Raw genomic sequence first — 23,836 nt, forward strand, 5'->3', positions numbered from 1 at the left:
GCAACTAGGAATAGATGTCTATTTCTGTTGGATACCGAGACATGTTTGAATAGAGGGAAATGAAGTTGCCTTAAAAGTGCATTAAACAAAAATGATGATGATGTTGTAGACATTTGTTTTGTGAGATCAGAAGCAAAATCACTAATACATCACAGAATAATGACATCTTGGCAGGAAATCTGGAATAACGGCACTAAAGGTAGAGCCTATTACAAAATTCAGAAGTCTGTCAGAGTGAGAAATAATAGAGGTAAATGTAGGAAAGAAGATGTTATATTTACTAGGTTAAGATTAGGACATACAGGACTCTGGTACTTTATTCACCATGGTACTTTATTCACCATGAAAAAGACAGTGTCAGATAAATATGAGATTTGCAATTGCAAGGAAATTGTTGAACATGTGCTGATAGGTTGTAAGGAAGTTCACTGTAGAAAGAGATAGAATGAAGGGTGGTCTGTTAGAGACAGAAGACAAACAAGTACAGGTTCAAAGGGGTTTATTTAAATACTTAAACGTGACAGGTTTAATATCCAGATTATAACGTCTTTATGCTGTTACAGGCTCCGGTACAGTAGGTGGCGGCATGCACCTCTAACGTTGGTTTGTAGCCCGCCAGTAAACCGAAGAAGAAGAAGCAGAAGAAGAAGAAGAAGAAGAAGAAGAAGAAGAAGACTGACATCTGGTGGTTAACAAAAACAATAGCAATCGTAAAAAGTCGCCGATTCCACCCCTAGACATGGTTTTGCAGCGAAGGGTGAACAGCGTTTGTTAGAGTACCGGTGGGGAAATATTGTTGACGAGGCGAGATAGCATTTTATTGCTGAGCATAACTGTACAAAATAGCACTAGGGACAAGAGCCTTGGATTTCACAGGTAGGTTGTGTATTCGTTAGGACTCAGGAGTAAACACCTGTCATTTAGAATGTTTACACAACGTTAACTATTTGAGGTAGGGAAAAATAACCAAGCGCATGTTTGGCTTCTATGAGGCTCTCAAATAGCTTTTTAAAACGTCCACAAAAGGCTGTTTTGCACTTTGTCTATTTTATTAGGGTATGGCAGCGTTAATATCGCTTAAAACATTGCGCAGAACAAACAAACAAAACTTCAGATGTCCAGCTATCCTCCTGTATTGTGTGATTTTGCAAATTATGCATTATTATAAATTTAAAAAATTGCATTAATAACTTAAAATGCGCTAAAATTCTTTGTTCCTTGTTTATTTTTGCACCCAGAGCGCCGCCATGTTGATAGTGATGTCATTGAGTTGCCGGAGAAGTAGGAGCGCGAGAGAAACAGCAGTATTTTTGAGTACTAGTGTTTGAACGATCCTGAGTGGGGTGAAAAGCATGGACAATTCCCAAGCAAAATCAAAGCTTAATGAGTTCAAATAGATTTGTATGAAGTTGTGTTTTATTTAGAGCAGGATGTTTTATTGTATAGCTTTTAATTGTAATTGAGAACTATGGTCTATAAGCCCATATGGCACTTTTTTAAACAGAAAAAAAACGTATTACCTTATTATAAGCTTATTACTGTAAATCATATTATATTATATTATTACGTTATACTTACAATTATAACTCTCTCTCTCTCTCTCTCATTCTCATATATATATATATATATATATATATATATATATATATATATATATATATAATGTGTGTGTGTGTGTGTGTGTATATATGTGTATATGTATGTATGTGTGTGTGTGTGTAGAGAGAGAGAGATTGAGAGAGAGTGAGATACAACTTAATAAATATTTAATTTTAATCTTCTTAATCTGGAATTAAGAAACTTGAGAGTCTGACTTGTCAAGTGGCATTTATGAGTTGGAGGGTCTGCTCAAATACTTTTCCTACGTGCACGTCTATTAGGTATTAGGTTTAGTGTGAGGAGTGTCTCTCTGTCATCTGCTCTGATGTATTGAATGACTACAGCCACAAGTAAAGGTGCTCACTGAACCTGCTGAAAAGATTATTTTAAAAATCCTTGGTTAAACCAGATGTCAATAAATGGGTTAATTATATCTTCTTCTTCTTTTTTTTTTTTTTTTTTAAATTTTGAAAAAAAAAAAAAAAAAAAAGATTTGAAAATTACTTGCACCCATACTATTGTATTTTGAATGATTAAGTGGTTGAGTGCTTAGTTCTTTTTAACAAATTTAAATTATGCATTTGGTCTCTTTTAGAAAACATGTAACCCAGAAGCAGAAGGGTATCTTTAAGTGGTGATTTAGTTAATTACATGGACATTTATGTTGTGAAAGTATAACTGTCACTTTGTAACAAGCTTTTTATTTAATGAAGAGGTTAATTTCCTGCATTACTTTGGTGCAGTTGAAGGGAACCATAGACAAATTGGTCCTTGCTCTCCCTCCAAGCAGATCATCACGCTGCAAGTCTCCGTCTGCAGTCCCTACAAAGCATGTACAAGCCACAACTGAGAAATCAGAGAAACCCCACTTGAAAGAAACTGCTCAAGAACAGCCACATTTTTGCCCAAACCTGATGGATAGGAGGTTTGTGTTTTTATGTGTGCATTGTATATTGGAATGGCATGTTCATTAATATATCAAATATCAGATATTAATGTGCATGGAGTCTCATTTCTCAGTGCTGTAAATGTTTGAAATATCAGTCTCTCTAAAATATTTACACATTGTTATTTACTATGTCACTGATTGCTCCTTACACTGTTATTCTTACTTGATTAGGCTCTTTGCTTCATGGACAACTCTAGAAGATGATTCACTTGAAAGACGAATGACCATACCCAGTTTCTTTCACAGTGGTTACTGTCTGCCTAGGGTATTGTAATTGGTAGTGCCAATTGGTATGCTAGGTGTATATTAATAAATCCTATAGAAAATCAAATAGTCCATATTAGCAGCTGTGCTTAATAGATGTGCTGTTTGATAAATGTAAGTGGTGAATCTGCTGTTCTTTTTTATATTCAATCTTTTTTTTATTATTTTAGAGTATTCGCTGGGAAGGAGACGATGATTTAAATAGTGTAAGTCTTATTGATTTTCATGAAGCTTAAAGGAAAACTCCACCCTAAAATACATTAAAATGTCTACACTGAAATATTTATGATGTGCTTAGTGATTTTATTGCTATCTCCTGTTTTGCTGTTATCTCCTAAAAAAAAATGTGTTCTTGTGATGTTCAATGTCCTATTAATGAGAAATCCAGAATACAAGTAATGGAGGCAGTAAACACTGGACTATAAGTTCCAGAATGCAATATAGATATACAACCCAGTTGCTTTTAGTTATAATAGAGACTCAGCTCGTCTAGTTAGCAATCTGTGAGGTGATAAGCACAGTGGCATTGATGACCATATTAGCTTGAATGTTGCACCTTTGAAACTTTACCTGTTTGTGCAGAGTGTACAGATGAGAGAGTTGGACAAACTAAAGTGCTGCTGCATTGCTCTCTTTATATAGAGATGAAGCAAGGACTAATTTCACTGGCACCACAATCACAATTGTGGGAAATGTAGGAAGCTGTTAACCAAAGTGAAAATAGACCAATATGTTGAAGGAGGTTTAACCCAAGAATGTCAATTTGGAATATTACTATAAAAATACATCTTGGCTGCAGTTAAAGATCGCATGTTAATTATGAAGCTAAATATTCAAGTCATTCGGGGTGGATTTTTCCATTAACATAGTGCAAATTATTAAAAAATGTTATCAGTTTGATGACTAATCATTCACTGTACATATAGATGCCAAATGTAGTTCATGGAGGACAATCAAGTCCCTATATTATAGAGGTAAGACTGATTATATAAGCCATTAGATATTTATCTCTGCAACTGTCTCTTACATACTTTAAATATTTAAAGAAATCATCAGAAAAGATTAAAATCATCACTATTAGACAACACATTGCTGTTTCTGTTTCTAACTTCACGCATTTTTAGAATGTTCTGCCAGTATAAGTTTCTAAACTTCCCTATAGATTAACGAGAGATGGGAATGGCTTGGTCTTGATATAAGGGGGCCATTCTCTATCACAACGCGCAGGCATACACATATTATGACTCTTACTGACTACTATTCCAAATGGGTGGAGGCTTTTCCTCTGACGCACAACATGATCCAAGATGCAGCGGTGTTTCTTGCAGAAGTCATCCGTCAGCTGGGATACCCGCTGGCAGTCCTCTCGCGATTTCCAAAACAGCTTCTTATAGAGGTAAGAAATCTTTGGCAATCATCTCTTGTGACTTTTAAAAAAAAAATTTCACGTAATCCTCTGCAATTATACACGGATCAGCCATAACATTAAAACCACTTGCCTAATATCATGTAGGTCCCTATTGTGCTTCCAAAACAGCTCTGACCCGTCGAGGCATGGATTTCACAAGAACAATTTTTTTCAGTGTGGCAGGGTGCATTATACTGCTGAAAGAGGCCACTAGAATTAGGGAATACCGGAGCCATGAAGGGGTGTGCTTTCTGCAACAATGTTTAGGCAAGTGGTACATGTCAAATTAGCATCCAAATTAGTGCCATTTTTTCCTCAGGTAAGTGACACACACCTGACCGTCCAAAGAATGTAAAAGAATATGTGATTCATCAGACCAGGCCACCTTCTTCCATTGCTCCATGGTCCAGTTCTGATGCTCATGTGCCCATTGTAGGCACTTTCAGCAGTGGACAGGGGTCGGCATAGGCACTATTGCTTCCAATACATCAACTTCAAGAACTGACTGTTCACTTGCTGCCTAATGTATCCCACCCCTTGAGAGGTGCCATTGTAACAAGATAATAAATGTTATTCACTTCTGACTTGTCAGTGGTTTTAATGTTATGGCTGATTGGTGTATGCTGTACCATCTAAGTTGTATAATGGTCTTATTACATATTTTGTTGCAAACCATTTCTTTTATTTTTCAGATTAATAATGAACTAGAAAAACAAATAAACATAAACACAAGCTTCCTGGTTATACACCACTGCCAAACAGGATACTTAGATCTGGTCACCGAGTCTCTCCTGAACAAGTAAGTGAGGTGCAGTATGCTGTAACTGATGTCTCCTTTTACACGTACATGATAACATCATCTGACAGACCATTTTGATCCATTTAAGCAACGAAAGACTGAAATTGAAAGCGCATTTTTTTTAAATCAGAAGTGTTCACGTTCCTGAAAACAATGGGATGGAACTTATATTATCTATTCTTATTGAGTAAGTTTCCATCTTTTAACAGGCTGATATATGATCTGGTAAAGAAATATGCAGACACCTGGCACATCTACCTGCCTGCTGCATGTCTACAGCTGTGTTGCACAGAGCATCCCACAACCGGCAAGAAGCCCTTTACAGTCATGTACCGTAATGGCCCTCCATCCTTCTCTTCATACAGAGAACTGCCTGTGAGTAAACTGAAAATTTGACAGTGCCAGGTTCCATTACAGGTCTTTTTATATACCTTATGCCTGTGGAAGAACATGTTTAATTGAAATCTTTGAAATAATGCAATGGAATTAGCCAAGTAAAATAAATTATATATGAAAGAGCTTTACCTTATGTTTAAACACAGCACGCAAAGAAGTCTTTTTTCTTTACCAGTATGTTAAAATGGTAATGCTATTTTTTTTAAAACACTGATTAGCAGCTACTGTTGTTCTCCCATATAAAGTCTACCAATAATTCTCGACTTGCTTGTACATTTATACACTTAATAAAATTTAACAAGTACATTTAATAAAGAATTGAATAGATTTGAATATTTTAGAAGAAAATTTAATTGAAGGATTTTGTCTTGACTGTTTTGTATTTCTTTGGAGTTTTATTCTCTAATATTGTATATAATATTTTTAGCTGTACTATAAATGCTGTGTTATTGGGATGTGTCTGGTTTCTTCTCTCTCCTTTCAATGGCCCATACAGTACAGTGAGTCTGATATTCGCCTGAGTTCCTTTGTCATTGCACCTGTTGATGCCAGCAATCGAAATACCTCCAAGTGTTACAGTGAGTAGCAGCTGAATGTCATTAAAGTCAATTATTTATTTTTTCAAAATTTTGGGCCAGCAGTATTACATACAAGTGGGGAAAAGTAGACCCAAACAATGCCAGCAAAATACATACAGCTTTACAGAGCATCTGCTTTTATCTATAATTTGTCATGCTTCTGTATTATGATGTTCCCCTTTTTCATAGACAACGTGGTGTAAAGATGACTGTGGCTGTGCAAAAATAGCTAATGCTCAAAATATCCTATTACTGTGTCTTTATTTGGTATTCTTCATAAGAAAGCAAAAGAATTGTGCAAATTCTTGTTTACACATAGTCTGAATTTTGTTATGAATAGTCTGAATTATATTATGTTCACTAATCAATTTATAGAAATTACCTTCAGAATGCCAGTTTTGGTTTAACTATTGCCTTTTCCAGCTTTTTGTCAGAGTAGGGCTGGGGTGAAGGGAACTTTGAAAACACCCTGATCACTCATGCAAAAATAAAAAAAATTGAACCAGATCATTAGTATTAATGTAAGTTATTTACAATATTGTGGTGTTGCTCTATATAATAATATAATGAAAATTCTATTATATTGTTATATATTTAACTTAATCTTTGAGAGAGCAAAGGCTCTCTCAAGGTTTAACTACACAAAATAGCAGTTAAAAATGCAAAGAACTGCTTTTTACAAACACAACATAATTACAATAATCACATGTTGCATAAAAATTATTATTATTATTATTACTATTAATAATAATAATAATAATAATAATAATAATAATAATGACGATGATGATTTTTACTTAGAGGGCGGCACGGTGGTGAAGCAGGTAGCACTGCCGCCTCACCGCTCCAAAAAATATTGCATTTGATCATTAGCTAAGGTTACTGTCTGAATTTTGCATGGTTTCCCTGTGTCTGCATGGGTTTCCTGCTCATTGTCCTGTTCCTTCCCACCTCCTAAAACAAGCATATAGTTTGAATTGGCTATGCTAAATTGTCCAAATGCGTGAATGGCTGTGTGAATATATGTGTGTATGATGTTCTGCAGTGGTGTATTCCCGTCTCATGCCCAGTGTTCCTGGGATAGGCTCTGGATCAATCACAAACTTCACCTTGATAAAGTGGTTACTGAAGACGAATGAATGAATGATTTTTATTCATCAAATAAAAATATATCAGACTACCATGAAAGATATTGTCATTAATATATACAGTTGAGCTCAAAAGTTTACATCCCCCTTTCAGAATCGGCAAAATGTTAATTATTTTACCAAAATAAGAGGGATCATACAAAATGCATGTTATTATTTATTTAGTGCTGACCTGAATAAGATATTTCACATAAAAGATGTTTACATATAGTCCACAAGAGAAAATAATAGTTGAATTTATAAAAATGACCCCGTTCAAAAGTTTACATGCACTTGATTCTTAATACTGTGTTGTTACCTGAATGATCCACAGCTGTTTTTTTGTTTAGTGATAGTTGTTCATGAGTCCCTTGTTTGTCCTGAACAGTTAAACTGCCTGAAAACTTTTGAACAGAATGGAGATGTGTACATTTTTCTTATTTTGCCTAAATATCATATTTTTTTCATTTAGTACTGCCCTTCGGAGGCTACAGAAGATAGTTACATGTTTCCCAGAAGACAAAATAAGTTCAATTTACCCTGATCTTCAAAACGTTTTCACTCCCGGATCTTAATGCATGGTTTTTCCTTCTGGAGCATCAGTGAGCATTTGAACCTTCTGTAATAGTTGCATATGAGTCCCTCAGTTGTCCTCAGTGTGAAAAGATGGATCTCAAAATCATACAGTCATTGTTGGAAAGGGTTCAAATACACAAAAATGCTGGAAAACCAAAGAATTTGTGGGACCTGAAGGATTTTTCTGAAGAACAGCAGGCAGTTTAACTGTTCAGGACAAACAAGGGACTCTTGAACAACTATCACTGTTTGCACATTTTATAGCAGAATACCCAATTTTTGGTGAGCAAAAGTATTGGAACGGATAATCTTAAAGTAAGTAACACTTAATATTTGGTTGCATATCCCAAATGCAACCAAATATTATTGCATTTGACATCTGACATCACCAAACTGTTGCATTCTTCTTTCATGATGCTTTTTCAAGCTTGTACTATAGCTTGTTTCAGTTGTTATTTGTTTTGGGGGTTTCTCCCTCTAGTCTCCTCTTCAGGAGGTGAAGGTGCTTAATAGGATTAAGGTCTGGTGATTGACTTGGCTAGTCTTAAACCTTCCAATTTTTTGATGAAGTCCTTTATTGTGTTGGCAATGTGTTTTGGGCCATTTTCCTTGGCTAACCTGTTCAATGTCTGGTTGTTAGTAAACTAGTGGTTTCCTTCTTGTTCAGGACATTTTGTTATATTGGCTATGCCCAAAGCTTGTGCAATGGCTCTGATTGATTTTTCCTTCTTTTCTCAGCTTCAAAATGGCTTTTTTCTGGCCATGGACAAAAAACCCAGGACCCAAACCAAGAGTAGACATTCAGAGCTATTAATTATTTAAGCAATAAATCTAATAGTGCACACCTGAGCAACAAGAAACACCTGTTAGTCACATGTTCCAATATTTTTGATCACTTGAATAATGTATGGGTTTAAACAAAAGGTTCCATGTTCTAAGCTTTTACTTCCATTTACATCTAGAATGTAAATACCAAGAAATGAAAGCTGAAATTCTGATCTATCATCTCATATTCACCTTTTGATCTCAAATCCAAATATTTTCAGTGTATAGCCAAATATATATATAAATTTATGTATGTACAAAAATACTGCCGTTCCAATACTTTTGGAGGGGCCTCTACCTCATTAGTTAAGAAATTAACAGAATGCTACCATAAATACATAAACAGTAATTTCAGATACTAACATCCAAATGAGCGTTCCTGAAGTACACAGTAAGATTTTCTTGAAAGGCATTCTTAAAAGGTGTGCAAGCTAGTTATTTCTATGTCTTGTCTACATAATTAATTTAACTGGGTAAACATTAAAAAGTGTAGGTACACCGATCAGCCATAACATTAAAACCAACTGCCTAATATCGTGTTGGTCCCCCTTTTGCTGCCAAAACATCCCTGACCCGTCGAAGCATGGACTCCACTAGATCCCTGAAGGTGTGCTGTGGTATCTGGCACAAAGACATTAACAGCAGATCCTTTAAGTCCTGTAAGTTGTGAGGTGGGGCCTCCATGGATCGGACTTGATATCCAGCACACCCCACAGATGTTCGATTGGTTTGAGATCTGGGGAATTTGGAGGCCAAGTCAACACCTTGAACTCTTTGTCATGTTCCTCGAACCATTCCTGAACAATTTTTACAGTGTGGCAGGGTGCATTATCCTGCCGAAAGAGGTCACTTCCATTAGGGAATACTGTTGCCATGAAGGGGCGTACCTGGTCTGCAACAATGTTTAGCTAGGTGGTATGTGTCAAAATAGCATCCACATGAATGCCAGGACCCAAAGTTTCCCAGCAGAACATTGCCCAGAGCATCACACTGCCTCTGCCAGCTTGCGTTCTTCCCATAGTGCATGCTGGTGCCATCTCTTCCCCAGGTAAACGATGCACACGCACCCGGCCTTCCACATGATGTAAAAGAAAATGTGATTTATCGGACCAGGCCACCTTCTTCCATTTCTCCGTGGTCCAGTTCTGATGCTCACCTGTCCATTGTAGGCACTTTTGGCAGTGGACAGAGGTCAGCATGGGCACTCTGACAGGTCTGTGGCTACACAGCCCCATACACAGCAAGCTGCGATGCACTGTGTGTTCTGACACCTTTCTATCATAGCCAGCTTTAACTTTTCAGTAATTTATGCTACAATAGCTCTTCTGTGGGATCAGACCAGGCGGACTAGCCTTCACTCCCCACGCGCATCAGTGAGCCTTGGGCGCCCATGACCCTGTCGCTAGTTCACCGGTTGTCCTTCCTTGGACCACTTTTGGTAGGTACTAACCACTGCATACCAGGAACACCCCACAAGGCCTGCCGTTTTAAAGATGCTCTGACCCAGTCATCTAGCCACCACAATTTGGCCCTTTTCAAAGTCTCTCTAATCCTTAAGCTTGCCCATTTTTCCTGTTTCCAACACATCAACTTCGAGAACCGACTGGTCACTTGCCGCCTAATATATCTCAACCCTTGACAGGTGCTATTGTAACGATAATCAATATTATTCACTTCACCTGTCAGTAGTCATAATGTTATGGCTGGTCGGTGTATATACCTAATGAGAATAGGACTATTATAATATAATGGACTATTATAATCTCATATTCACTTAAAATAAAATTATACATATGAAGTTGCTTGTTCTGTTGATAAACATGTACTTTCTGCCATTTCTGGCTATGTACAGGTCAGTTTCCAAGCATTAATCCTTGTTCTTGTGCTCTCATAGTTTAAAATATTGTGCTTAGCTTTTGGCAGCAAAGTGACATCGTATTTTTTTTTTTTTTTTATACCTGACTAAAGAGAACCTGTGCCTGAAAGTTTACAGAAGTTTTTCCTTCACAGTACAGCACTTCTTTTGATGCCTGATTTTCATTGTGTAGTAACTTCACATTCTTTTGTCACATTTTTCTTGCAGGTGCCCAATCTAGTCTGCTTAGTTAGAGAAGAACAGTCAGAGCAGAAGCCCATTTCATCAAGTCAACTGTGAAAGTGTAAACCTGGTCGATATTGCCAAAAATTTTATTTTTCTATATTTAGTGAATTGTGATATCTATCATGACATAGAATTTCATAACACTGTCACAGTTTTAAAGAATATTCTAAATAATACAGACTGAATAAATGAAATGCTAATTACTATTTAAAATATTGAAATATTCTAATAAATATTTATTATCAGAACTGTTGAATTCTCAAATCTGATTGATTAGAAGGTGTTGTTTATTAACATTAGCTCTGACAGTAGTTCCTGCTCTAAGACAAATCACAGGTTTATTTTGCCCACACTTTAGTTTCTACATACCTATGTGTTCCTGATAGATGACAGACGGTCTGTTCACAGTGCATGCTAATTAATCCACCTAGTAAAAACATTCTACTGTGAGCTAGATCTCTCCTTGGCTAATGTGTGTAGTAGTGATGGGAAATCAGGCTTTTTTCAGTCAGTCAAATCATTTGCCTCAACTTGCCAATAAGAACCAACTCGTCCGCCACCCAAAAAGCTCATTTATTTTCTAAAAAGGACAAAATTTTGTAATAATATGAGTGATTGTTCTTCCTTGCCTAAGTGTAGCTGAAATTCTTTAGAAATTCTAAGAAATATAATTCTACCTTGTAATTAAGCATTTAAGTGAAGAAATAGTAAATGAATGAGTAATGGCATTGGCTAAGTCAGTAAAGAATGAAAGTAAAATCCCAGCTCACATATGCCAGTCAGCTCTCAACGTTCACCTAAAGAGGCAATACATCAGATCAGACACATCACATGTAGTGCAGAAGGTGGTGGGATTTGGAAGTACGCATAGTTACCTGTACACAGAAGTTACACAGAAGTTACCTGTAGTATCCAGTCACAGAAACTCTTTAGACTTTTGATCATGCACTTTCAGATCCCTTACAAGTGGCACATTTGGGAATTGTCAGTGATAGCATTTCTGAAGCATTTTCACTTGGCTGAATTCAGCAGGATCAAACAACTCTTTTTTTCAAAGCATTCCAATTTAGCTAGCTTTTAAATCCACATTTCTAGCAGAAGCGACTTTGTATCATTACCTTGTTGATACTGAGTGTGTTTACACCAGAGAAACAGTGAAAGTGTATTGTGGTTTAGATGATTCCAACTATTTTCGAAGATGAAAGGTGTTGATCTCGAAGATGAAATATTTGCTCCTATAATGCAGATGGAATCTGTATTATGTATTGTATAGTTGGAGCAAGTCAAACATTACACTCTGCAATTCCAGCAGTCTTTTACAATTATTACGTCACACTGTATGAGATGATCTCAATAAGAATTCTATAACAAATGTGCTATAATGTGTTCTTTATATCAGGTTGTACGATGAAGATCCTAAAGAAAATTAGTAGTTCTGCCATACTGGGTACACAACAATGCAGTACAGGTTTGTAGCTCTTCGACTGGAAAGCATGAAATAGTTTCAGATGGTCATAATAGTAAATAAACTTGATGAACAGAGAGTTTCCATGCTATATTAGCTAGATACGCCTGGAATCTGTAATTCATCATCTGTTTCTTATCGTACCTCGTCCCTGTTTGTCCTGTCATGATATAGCTGCGATGAGACATTATAGAGACTTTTTCTCTGCTGCAGCAATTCAACACACTGCTCTTCTTTAAAGAAAAGCAAAGTTCAACTTGTACTTTATAGAAAACCACCCATTTAGGATAGAACATGCAGATTGTATTGGCCTCTGGTTTTATATATCTGTAATTATTATATATAATTATATCTGTTACTGTGGAACAGTATATACGGGAAAGCTGAAATGCCTCATTAGTGACCTGAGGGATCATCTGACTACAGAAAAACATGGTCCTAATTTCTTAATTTTGACATCCTGTCCTTAAATCAACCTACCTACCTACCTACCTACTTATACATATACTACTACATACTATATATATATGTATGTATGTATGTATGTATGTATATATCTCAGGGGCGTTTCCTCCGAGGAGGCAAGGGAGGCAGTGTCTCCTCAAAAAAATTGGATGAGAAAATAATCAATATTGCAAAAATAAAACGACGCAAATATTACAAAAAATGACATTAAAAGTATAAAAGTCACTCGTTTTTATAAAGTAACACTGCCCAACAGCGACACCCGCAGGTAAAGTTACAGCGGAGGCTTGCCTCACCTCAGCCCATTGACTTATATTGACTTATAACGGGATTCACTTTTTTCCAGGGGTTTCAGAACAGCGTAATCGAAACTGCGTCATCAGGCAGGCGTGGCCTATTTGAGAATCTGCATAGGTCACCGATCATATGCAGTTTTGGAAAAGCCATTTACTTCAAATACCTCTTCTGATCGCAGGAGTTTCGTGTCAGATTACATTCATACTGTTATAACTTCAGATACCTGTCCTGATCGCAGGGGTTTCGTGTCAAATACCTTTTATATTACATACACAGCAACTTCAGATACCTGTCCTGATCGCAGGTGTTGCGTGACCTCTTTTTTTTTTTTTTTTTTTGGAAAGGGGACGTTTTCCCAACACCTCCAGAAACGCCCATTTTACGTCGTGGTAATGAAACCCCTGGAATTTAGTGAATGCCGAGAAGAGCGCCTGGAAAGAGAAAGTTAACCAGTGCAGAGCCGTGTGTGCGTCCAGTTATAAAATAAAACACAGCTGAAAAGCGAAAGTAAAAGATAACGAATAAAGAGCCTTTGAGTTGTTGCAAGTCTGCCTCCGACTTCCGCATTCCATAACCGAAACTGGGAAAGTGTTACGATAAGATAAGATAAGATAAGATAAGATAAGATAAGATAAGATCTTTATTGATTGAAATTCACTTATCACAGCAGCTCACAGACAGTTAAAGTGCAGGAAGAAAGAAAAGGAAGGAAGAAAGAAAAGTTAAAACTATAACTATATATGCACCCTTAGGAATAATAAAAGAAATAAAATTATATAAAATTATATAACATTTATAAAAATATTGCACAGATGAATATCACAGTAATGCAGTGTTGTAAGAAATAAAATTATATAAATTTATAAATTATTGCACATTTGAACGTTACAGTAATGCGGTGTTGTAAAGTCTGACAGCCACTGGTATGAATGACCTGCAGTAGCACTCCCTCTTACACTGGGGGTGTAGCAGTCTGCTGCTGAAAGAGCTACACAGGGTCTCCACAGTCCCATACAGGGGGTGAGAGGTGTTGTTCATAATAGATGTCAGCTTGGCTAACATCCTCCTCTCACCCACCACCTCCACAGAGTCCAGTGGGCAGCCCAGGACAGAGCTGGCTCTCCTAACCAGCTTGTTCAGTCTCTTCCTGTCCCGCTCTGCACTGCCTCCCACCCAGCAAACTACAGCGTACAGAATTGCGGAGGCCACCACAGTGTCGTAAAATGTCCTTAATAATGTCCTGCACACACCAAAGGACCCTAGTCTCCTCAGCAGGTGGAGGCGACTCTGGCCCTTCTTGTACAGAGCATCAGTGTTATCCAGCCAGTCCAGTCTATTGTTTAGGTGGACACCTAGGTATTTGAACCTATCCACCAGCTCAATGTCCAAGCCCTGGATGTTCACTGGTATGTGGTGCGGTGTTCTCATTCTCTGGAAGTCTATCACCTTCTCCTTCGTCTTACTGGTGTTCAGGTGCAAGTGGTTACACACACACCAGTCAACAAAGTCCTTGATGACCTCCCTGTATTCCTGTTCATTCCCATCAGATACACATCCAACAACGGCTGTATCATCTGAGAACTTTTGGAGGTGGCAGGTGTTGGTGTTCTAACTGAAGTCCGAGGTGTACAGTGTGAAGAGGAACAGGGAGAGCACCAAGCCCTGTGGTGCCCCGGTGTTGCAGACTACCACCTCAGACACACAGTCACGCAACCTTACATACTGTCATTACTTACAGCCACACAGTGAAATTTGCTCGTTTGAGAGCTGCTTTTAATACACACTGGTTTGGGCTTGACAGCAGCTTCAGATTGAGTCATTACAGTCAGGGCATCCTCAGCATTACCAGTTAAACTAGGCACTAAAACTATTTCGCGTGTTTGTTTTTTTTTTTTTAATTTCTCATGTATGTCCGCTAAATCCATTGATTAAAGATTTGCTTGGAAGACTCAATGCATCAAATGAATCCTCTAATACTGGACTAAATCTAGCTTCACCGGATATTGTCTTATATCCGCTTATAGTAGTTTCTACTCTTGGGACATGACCACTATTAAAGTGAAAGGCGAAAACTATTCTGCTGAAAAATTTGCTGATTGGGAAAATTTTTTGGGGAATTTTTGCGTTGCACCTCCTACTTCTTCCCAGGGCAGGTAGACCCACTTTTTGAGACAAAATGGTTCCCTGGACCTTTGACAGAAACGATTTCTCTTTCTAACATTTACTATGATGGTCGATTCTGTGCTGTCTCCGTTTCTTTGACTTTGGAGCAGAAATCTTTTTCTTAGTGGAAGATTCAGTGCCTCATCTCTCTGTGGAAAAACGTTTGGGGCAGTGGCAAGCGCTAGGCCCATGGTTGAAATCAGTTTTAGCAGCAGATGATTGGGGTAAATATATCAGAGTGGAACTCTTTTTTTCTCAAAGCAAACCTCCTCTGTTGTGAGAACTAGGCATCAAGCTATATCTAATAAAAGTAATGACATGAGCTCAGAACAAATAGCAGGGGAGATATTCCTTTGCCTCTACACTCTCTAAAGTTTGGTGACTGAATTGTGGTCAAGAGTCATTGCAGGAAGGCGTGGCATAAACTGAAGTTCTAAATAATTAAATTTCATTTGGGGGGAGCATAATTTGGACAAATAATAAGGCAGTAAGTCCAGTATATCATTTTGAGTTAATGTCTAATAAATAATTTGGCAATATCATTCCCTTCCATTAAATTTCATTAAAGTTAATTTGTAAACTTAGGTGAGGCACACTATGAGAAATATATCACAATGCTGTCAATAGCAATGTTACTCCTTTGTGTGTTGTTTGCATTAACCAGATGTACTGTTTCGACTCCAGCTTTAGAGGCATTGACTGACTGTCTGTTCTCTCTCCCTTTAAGTGGCTCAGAATATGAATGAAAATGCTTTTGAAAAGTACTTTTGTGATTAATAAAATATTTGCTTGATCATATTCAAGCATTGGAGGAGATCTTTCATTTTACAGGTGAATTTCCACCATATATTCTTGGCGTCCCTGGGTGAGCTCCAACATCTCCGTGGAGGTGACCATCTGAACTAAAGATCGAAGGCATGCGCAACTTCAAATTGGAGAAGAGTGAGATTTTTCTCAACAACTGAGACACTCTCCTGAACTTCAGCGAATAGCCCACTGAGTGACAGAGCCATAAATTTAGTAAGTGAAAATATTTCTTGATCTGCTCAAGTAGGATATTTTGAAAAGGATCAAAGGACTGTCAGTAAATATTGAGATTTACTGTTAAGTTGTATAGAGTTTTAAACGTCTGAGTTATGAGTTTGAGTTTGGAACTTAGTATTTAACTGCAACCCTCTTAGTAGATGTACTAAGTTGTAAAAAGAGGGGGAAAAAGTGCACAGTGAGTGGACAGCTCAATCTAAATTAGGGATTTTCAAGTAAAAATGTGCATAATTATGAGTGGTCATTAGGAATTCATGCAGTTGTATTTAACCTTTTCTCCTGTTTCAAGTTTAGACAGGGAGTGAAGGAAGATACTGTATTTTTGTTTCTTTTTCTTTGAACAGGTCTGTTATCTCATTTGTATAATTAGAGGAAATTTTGTTTATTATTTTGACCTATTTTTTTTTAGCTGTCTCCACTTGGACAAAAAAAATTAATTAATAAATAATAATACCTACAAAAATTTTCTATGCGGCTTATCCTACTTGCAGGGCAACCTGGAGCCTATTCCAGGGGTCTTTGGGCACGAGGTGGGGGACACCCTAGATGGGGTGCCTACCCATCGCAGGGCACAGTCGCACACACATTCACACAAAACAGACAACTACAGACATCAGCCTACAACACGTCTTTGGACTGGGGGAGCAAACCCCAAGTACAACAGAGGCAAACTGAGGAGCTAAGCAAGCATTAGATTTTCCATATGAAGTTTCAGTGCACTAGGCAGTAGTGTTGCCAAGATATTGCATAAAACACTATGCAGCACTTATGTCAACTTTGAAGATGCATTATAGGGAAACGGTTTGAGATATCAAGAAGTTTTTTTTGCCAGCATGCTCTGATGATCTGTGTGAAATTTGGTGAAGATTGGTTAAATGGTCTAGGAGGACTGTGAAAAAGTCAGAAAAACTATAAGCATGTATGATTACAATAGCACATATAAACTTTTATCACAATTCCTCAAATAGTTGCACAGATACAGCCTCAGATCCTTGTGTTTCTCTGGAAAAACTACATTATATCAAACAATTAACATGCATGTAAAATGTGACAGCGCCACCTGGTGACCAATTTTCCTTTCTTTTCTTTTTGTTTTTTTCAAATTTTGAACAAACCCCTCAGCCCAAAAGGTAAATATGTACACAGTGTTTTGTTTTAATCATTCTTTCTAAAAACTGCTGAGGCATAGTCCATGGTGGCCATACTTGTAGGCTGCGGTCTCCCCCCTAGGGGCTAGTGGTCCTTAAACCACTCATCAATGGCTGGGGAGTCATTCCGGGGGAAGATGGAAGGTTGATAACCAAGCACACACTGAAACGTTGTTAGTTGCGTTGCTGAGTGTCTTAATGAGTTTTGGGCGTATTCTGCCCATGGAAGGAGCAGAGCCCAATCACTTTGATTTTCAGCACAGAATGTATGGAGAGAGCGACCTATTTCCTGGTTTGCCCTCTCTACTTGACCATTAGTCTGTGGGTGGTAACCTGATGTCAGGCTTAGGGTTACTCCCAGCTTTTACATAAAGCTTGACCAGACTCATGAAGTGAATTGACTGCCTTGATCACTGACTATGTCCTCCGGGATTCCAAAATATCGAAACACATGGTTAAACAGTAATTCTGCTGTGGCAAAGGCTGTAGGTAAGCTGGGTAGAGGAATGGGGCATAGAGATTTGGAGAAATGGTTTGTGACAACTAATATGACTGTGTTATTCTGTGATTCTGGAAGGTCAGTGATAAAGTCTACTGCCAGTTGAGACCAAGGCCATTGTGGCGTGGGAAGGGGCAAAAGCTTACCAGATGGTAGGGCACAGAGGACCTTGGCTTTGGCACGTGGTGCATAATGAGACAAAACGCTGAACATCTACTAATATATTTGGCCACCAGTATTTGTCCCGTATCAGATGGTAGGGTCGCTGGGTACCTGGGTGGCCCATGGCTATGGTGGTGTGTGCCCATGTGATGAACCTACCATGTAAGGTGGCGGGCACGAACGTCTTGCTGGGTGGGCATGATTACGGAATCTGCTCTGGTGAGGCGTGTGAGATGTAAGTCCCAGGGAATTGCTCTTATGAAACTGAAGGTGAAAGGATGTGTTCGTTGCTGTTCCTTATGGGGCTGGTAGTGTGGAGGTGTGAGAAAGATTCTTTTGTTTTTTTGGGGTCCAGGCCTGTAGGACAGGGTAAAACGACAGGCAAAAAACAGGGCCCATCGGCCTTGACGTGGATTTAGACATTTGGCAGCCTTGAGATACTCAAGGTTCTTGTGATCCATAAATATTGTGAACAGATAATGGCTCTCTCCAGCCAGTTATGCCACTCCTCTAAAGCCAGCTAGTAGCTCACGGTTGCCTATGTCATAATTCTGCTCTGCGGAGCATAACTTTCTGGAGAAAAATGCCACTGGGTGAAGTTTGGGTGTAACCACTCCTTTATCACTCTCTCCCACTGATTAGACAACTCGATTCCTGCCTCCTCTATGCCCACCCTTGGACTTTGTTACATTGGTGCTGAATCCCGGGAGGGAGGAGGGACGCAGTGTCGGAGAGCCCTCACCACTGCGGGAGGAACTGCTGCCGTCCACCAGGAGGCGGGGGTGCGGCTGCCGTCTGCCTGAAAAGGGGAGCAGCCATAGCCATCTGCCAGGAGGTCCAGGAGCTTCCCGGCTAGCCGAGGACCATATGACAGAATCTGGGCATGGAGGAGTGTGACGACGACAAGGAGGGAAGGGCCAGGTTGTGAGGATGTACGCCAGGCACTGAGTTGTCTATTCAGTGGGAGAGAGTGATAAAGGAGTGGCTGGAGACGTTTGTGTTATGTTTGTGATTAAACTTTACGTTGGAGTTCACTTGGTTCCCGGCTCCTCCTTGCCCACCCTTGAACTTTGGGGGAGAAACCCAATGTAACAATCTCTGTGACAGGATGGTACCAACACCTGTATCAGATGCAACTATCTCCACTGTGAATGGGCAGTGGTGAAGGTGGTTTTAAGTTTGTTAAGTGCCTGTTCTGCTGCTTCATTCCAGTCAAGTCTTTTGGCTCTTTTCTTGAGGAGCGATGTACGTGGGTTAGCTATGGAGCTGAAACCTCTGATAAAATGTCGGTAAAAGGGCAAACCCCAGAAACCTTTGCAGGTCCTTGACCATTTTAGGTGTGGGCCATTCAGTGATGGCTGACTAGCTTGGTCCATGGTTACCCCTTCAGGGCTGATGATGTACTTGAGGAATACATTCCTTTGTTTGTGAAATTCACATTTCTCTCCGTGGACATACAGCTGGTTTTCTAACAGGCTCTCAAGGCCTTGGCAGACATGGCTGACGTGTGTTTCAAGGGAAGGAGAGTAGATTAGGATCATCAATGTAAGCAGTGAAGAACTTTCCTAGCATGTCCCCCAAGACATCATTTATAAGTCACTGAAAAACCGAGGGGAAGCAAGAGAGCCCATATGGCATGATGCAATATTCATAGTGGCCAGAGGTGGTGATAAAGGCCGTCTTCCATTCATCTCCCTCCCGGATCTGTATCAGATTATATGCACTCCTGAGGTCAAGCTTAGTGAATATTGTAGCTGATGCAATTGTTCTAGGGATGTGGGTACCAGTGGCAGAGGATAACAATACTTTACAGTGACTTGATTTAAACCTTGGTAAATGATGCATAGCCTGAGACCTCACCCCTTCTCTACAAAAAAAGAAGCCAGTTGAGGCAGTTGACATCCATGGGAAGATGTACCCTTGCTGCAGAGTTTCTTGGATATATTCCCCAATGGCCTGTTGTTCCAAAAGTGGGTAAATTCGGTTGTGGGGAGGGGTTGCACCTGGAAGGGGCTCAATGGCACAGTCATAAGGGCGATGTGTTGGTAGCCCGCTGGCTTTAGCTTCACTGAAGACTTCACTTAGTTCTTGGTATTTGGGTGGTATTTCAAAAGATATGTGGTCCTCTGGGCTTTCCACAGTAGTAGATGCCAGCATTAGCTGAGGCACTCGTAGGCATTGGTGATGATAATAGTAGAACCAGTGAGTGATTTCCTTGCCCAGGAAATTTGAGGATCATGTAACTGCATCCTCGGAAATCCCCGTGTTAGAGCATGCATAGTAGTAACGATGATGTGGAAAGAGATTAGTTCCTGGTGGAGCCTGCTGACTTGAAGGGTGAGAGGTTGTTTGCAATGGGTCTTGCAAAGGTTCAGTGATAATGTGGAGTTTTTTCAAAGTCTCCTGGTCGATGAAGTTGCCAGCTGACCTGGAGTCAATGAGCGCTGCCAAAACAGAAACACCCTCAGAGTGCTGTATTCTCAGGTATAGTAAATGACTGCTGAGAAAAAGAGTGAATGGGACTCACCATAGCAGAGCAGGATAAGTTGATCCTGCTCCCTGAGCTCCGTGAATTGAACTGACATCAGGATACCTGAGGCGTTGCTATTGTTTCTTGCTGAAAATTGCCATAAGTGTGCAGGTAACAAGTTACAACTGGTTAAACAGTCTGTCAAATATTTGGGACATGTCATTTCTAATGAAGGTAGACAAGTCGATCCAGACAGAATTATTTCCATTTCCAAAGTACCCAAGCCATTCACAAAAAATGTCTCTCATTGCCATGTTAAATTACTGTTGTGCATGGATACATGATTATACTGAGATCTCTCAACCATTATCAGATTTAGCTCATAAATAAAATTGAATTGAATTGAATAAGTTTGTTAGAGGCTGTTCAGCTTCCCAAATCCATTTCTGTATGTAAGTGCAAGGCTCACACACGTGACACTGACCCCATTTCACAAGGGAATGCTTTGGCTGATTTGACAGCTAAACAGACTGCACAGTCTTCTGATGCACACACTCTGCAGATGATACAGTCAGTCTCTCTGACTACCCACAATGATTTGTCTCTTGTGCAGCAAGCCATTACTGAACAAGAACTGAAACTGTGGAAAGCAAATTGCAGAATGGACCCAATCACGTGAACGTGGCTGGACGATAAGAACAGAGTAGCTATTCCAAAAACAGCATTTCCATATTTGGCACTAGTAATAGACACTGATATACACCCGTATTTTCAACTTTTGCAACACTATTTTCTAACAAATGTATCACATGTGTACAAATGAACACTGGCAAAGTTCCTAACATTCTGCAGAGGGCACATCCCACACTGGAAACACTTTTTGAACATCTAATGATGGATTTCTTTGAACTAACCCCTGCTCAAGGATACAGTTCCAAGAGCCCAGGGTGATGACCAAGGACTGCAAAGAACATCCAAGCAGTGAGAAAGATGGTCAAAAACACTTGCCACTAAAAAAGCGTGCCACTCAAGAGCGAGGTTCATGACCTAACTATGACAATTCCAGTTTCACAGGAAACTAGAATAAGCTCAAGTGTCTCATTTAGAAGAGTAAGAATTACTGATGTGCCTTAGTATGCATAGTATGCATGAGTCTTAAGAGCATTTGAAGAGTCAGTGCTATCAAACCACCAAAAGATTACGCATTTTCACACTTGTCTTTAAAACTGAAAGGAAACCCTCTCCCTGTAGAAAATAGCACCTTAACATTTCCTTTAACATAAAAACCATAACACTTTCATGTAATACTTGAAAGTTACCCTCACATGACACATTCACCCAAGTCTAGACCGGACTAGACATTATTTTATTTTAAATTCAGCTGTTATCCTAATTTCATATAGCCAGCTCATTAGTACACAATTAGTCTGTTGCCACATGACTATATGTATTTAAATGTACTAACAATGGTACTAACTTCCTCTGTTACAGGCCTGATGATATACTTCTTCATTTCCATCAAAGAACAATTAATCCTTCTTCTGATCTTTCCCATTTCACCAGAAGTTTTCTTTGTATTTTTAGCCCTTATTCGTGTCAGTAGCATGCATGAGGCAGGCACTCGTTAGTGGACCAGGGGAAACCAGAAGATTACTAAACTCGACAGGGAGGCAGCAGGTTTTGCTGAGAAATAACAGACACACTCTGGGACTTCTTTAAACTTAACTATTATTAATTTGCAGCATAAATTGAATGAACTAACATACATGACATGAAACATATAAAAGAATGACATAGACAATACAACAGTACAAACTGACTCAACAATTAACCAAGGTGCACCGTTTCTAATACTATATGCATTACCAGCATTCATGTCAAAGATTGACTCAAGAAAAGAAAATAAATCTTTTCCCAAAATCCCAAGATCTCAATAATCACAGTTGTCATGGAAAACCATAAACAACCAGAGAGTCAGGTTTCCTTTATAAACAGCAATATCTCGATCCACTCCAGAGAAAGAGTGAGATAAATCTCTGTAAAGGAAAGTTCGTACTTTTGTGAAACAAGGTGATTGAGAGGTTGGAAAAGGGAAATGTCCTGTCCTCTAGGTTCGCTGTCCCTCTTTTGTGTTCTCTTTTGACTGTGTTGGGTGGCTTGCCATCAAAGGGGAAAAAAAAGTTCCCGTTCGCGAAGAAGGGAAACAAAATGTGAAAAGAAATAAAACACTGAATCTACTTAAATAAAATGTTATTCTGTCGAATGAAAGCTGTTTTGTGTGTTATTATATACTTTTAAAGCTAACAATGTTAAACTGACTCACCTAGTAGAAATATGATTCTGCCATGTTTAATCAACTCTGCAAACGCTGAGTCATATGATATTAATGGGGTTTCAACAAGTTTTAAACTGTTTCTACACAGTTTCAAAAGGTTTAAATCTATATTTTTCTAGTTAAATTCCCAGCGTTTGGATTATGTCTATCTTCCTCAATTCTCTGTCTCCGTCTTCCCGCGCACCTCTCTCTCCGTGCACAAGAAGAGCAGGGCAGGGCAATGGGTAGCTCTAATTGGTTGAGTTGCTTGTTAACTTAATTGAAGCTTAAACCAATCAACCACTGCAGGTAAATTACAGGTTGATATGCTTCCACTGTGGTATGTGATACTTTTGAGTAAATACGGATTAAATTCTCTTATTCCTTTCTATGTCCTAATTGCTCATTATTTAACCTGGGTTACAATAGGGTTACTACCACATAACTGCCCAGACATTTATAGTTGTAACTTGCCCAGACATGTTTATAGCCCATCATGAACTGTTCATGTGCTGCTACACATGCTACTCCTGTGATACCAGTGATCTTGACCCCTTCTGCTCTCCGGACCTGCTTGATCTATCCTGTTGCACTACTTCTGGTTGGAGGTCTCATCACTTGCAGCTGCTGAGGATGGCCCCACATGCCTAAAGATACATTACTGTGGATGGTACCACTTAGAAATCATGAAGATGACTTTGGACTTCAATTGATACGAACAGTTTTTTTGTTTTTTTTTTAACGATGGCTTAGGACTGCGATTCCCACAAGCAGTTTTGCACTCAGGTCTCCATCAGTGAACAGCTGATAACTTCAACAAAATAGACTTGTGAAAATTATAATGAATTTTCCTGGTTACACAATTGTACTTTTTGACCATACAGTGTACAGTTATAGAAGTGAATTATTTATAATCGCAGTAGTTTTTTTTACTATGAGGATGGGTTCCCTTTTGAGCCTGGTTCCTCTCAAGGTTTCTTCCTCATATCATCTCAGGTAGTTTTTCCTTGCCACCGTCGCCTCTGGCTTGCTCATTAGCGATAAATTCAATAATTTAAAATGTATATCCTGGATTTATATATTTCTGTAAATCTGCTTGGTGACAATGTCTATTGTTAAAAGCACTATACAAATAAAATTGAATTGAATTAAATTCCCAACCTTGAATGGAGAAGGAGGACTGTGTA

At 38.9% G+C, this 23,836-nt stretch overlaps 1 protein-coding gene across 1 annotated transcript; it reads left to right on the top strand.

Annotated features, from left to right (window-relative positions):
- Positions 1 to 776: 776 nt before the first annotated feature.
- zgc:163143 (uncharacterized protein LOC795946 homolog) lies at positions 777 to 10,829 on the top strand. Its single transcript, XM_034309691.2, has 10 exons — positions 777 to 876; positions 2,390 to 2,524; positions 2,720 to 2,813; positions 2,983 to 3,018; positions 3,739 to 3,786; positions 3,975 to 4,208; positions 4,913 to 5,019; positions 5,229 to 5,394; positions 5,912 to 5,993; positions 10,605 to 10,829. The coding sequence occupies exons 2-10, from the start codon at positions 2,514 to 2,516 to the stop codon at positions 10,628 to 10,630; spliced, it is 804 nt and encodes a 267-aa protein (XP_034165582.1). The 5' UTR covers positions 777 to 876; positions 2,390 to 2,513; the 3' UTR covers positions 10,631 to 10,829.
- The last annotated feature ends 13,007 nt before the right edge of the window (positions 10,830 to 23,836 follow it).

This window comes from Pangasianodon hypophthalmus, chromosome 13, assembly GCF_027358585.1.
Source record: "Pangasianodon hypophthalmus isolate fPanHyp1 chromosome 13, fPanHyp1.pri, whole genome shotgun sequence".
Classification (NCBI taxonomy): domain Eukaryota; kingdom Metazoa; phylum Chordata; class Actinopteri; order Siluriformes; family Pangasiidae; genus Pangasianodon; species Pangasianodon hypophthalmus.

Coding starts and splice junctions, on each gene's coding strand:
- zgc:163143 (XM_034309691.2), top strand. Junction 2,814..2,982: donor GTGGTTACTGTCTGCCTAGG/GTATTGTAATTG, acceptor TTATTATTTTAG/AGTATTCGCTGGGAAGGAGA. Junction 5,020..5,228: donor ACCGAGTCTCTCCTGAACAA/GTAAGTGAGGTG, acceptor ATCTTTTAACAG/GCTGATATATGATCTGGTAA.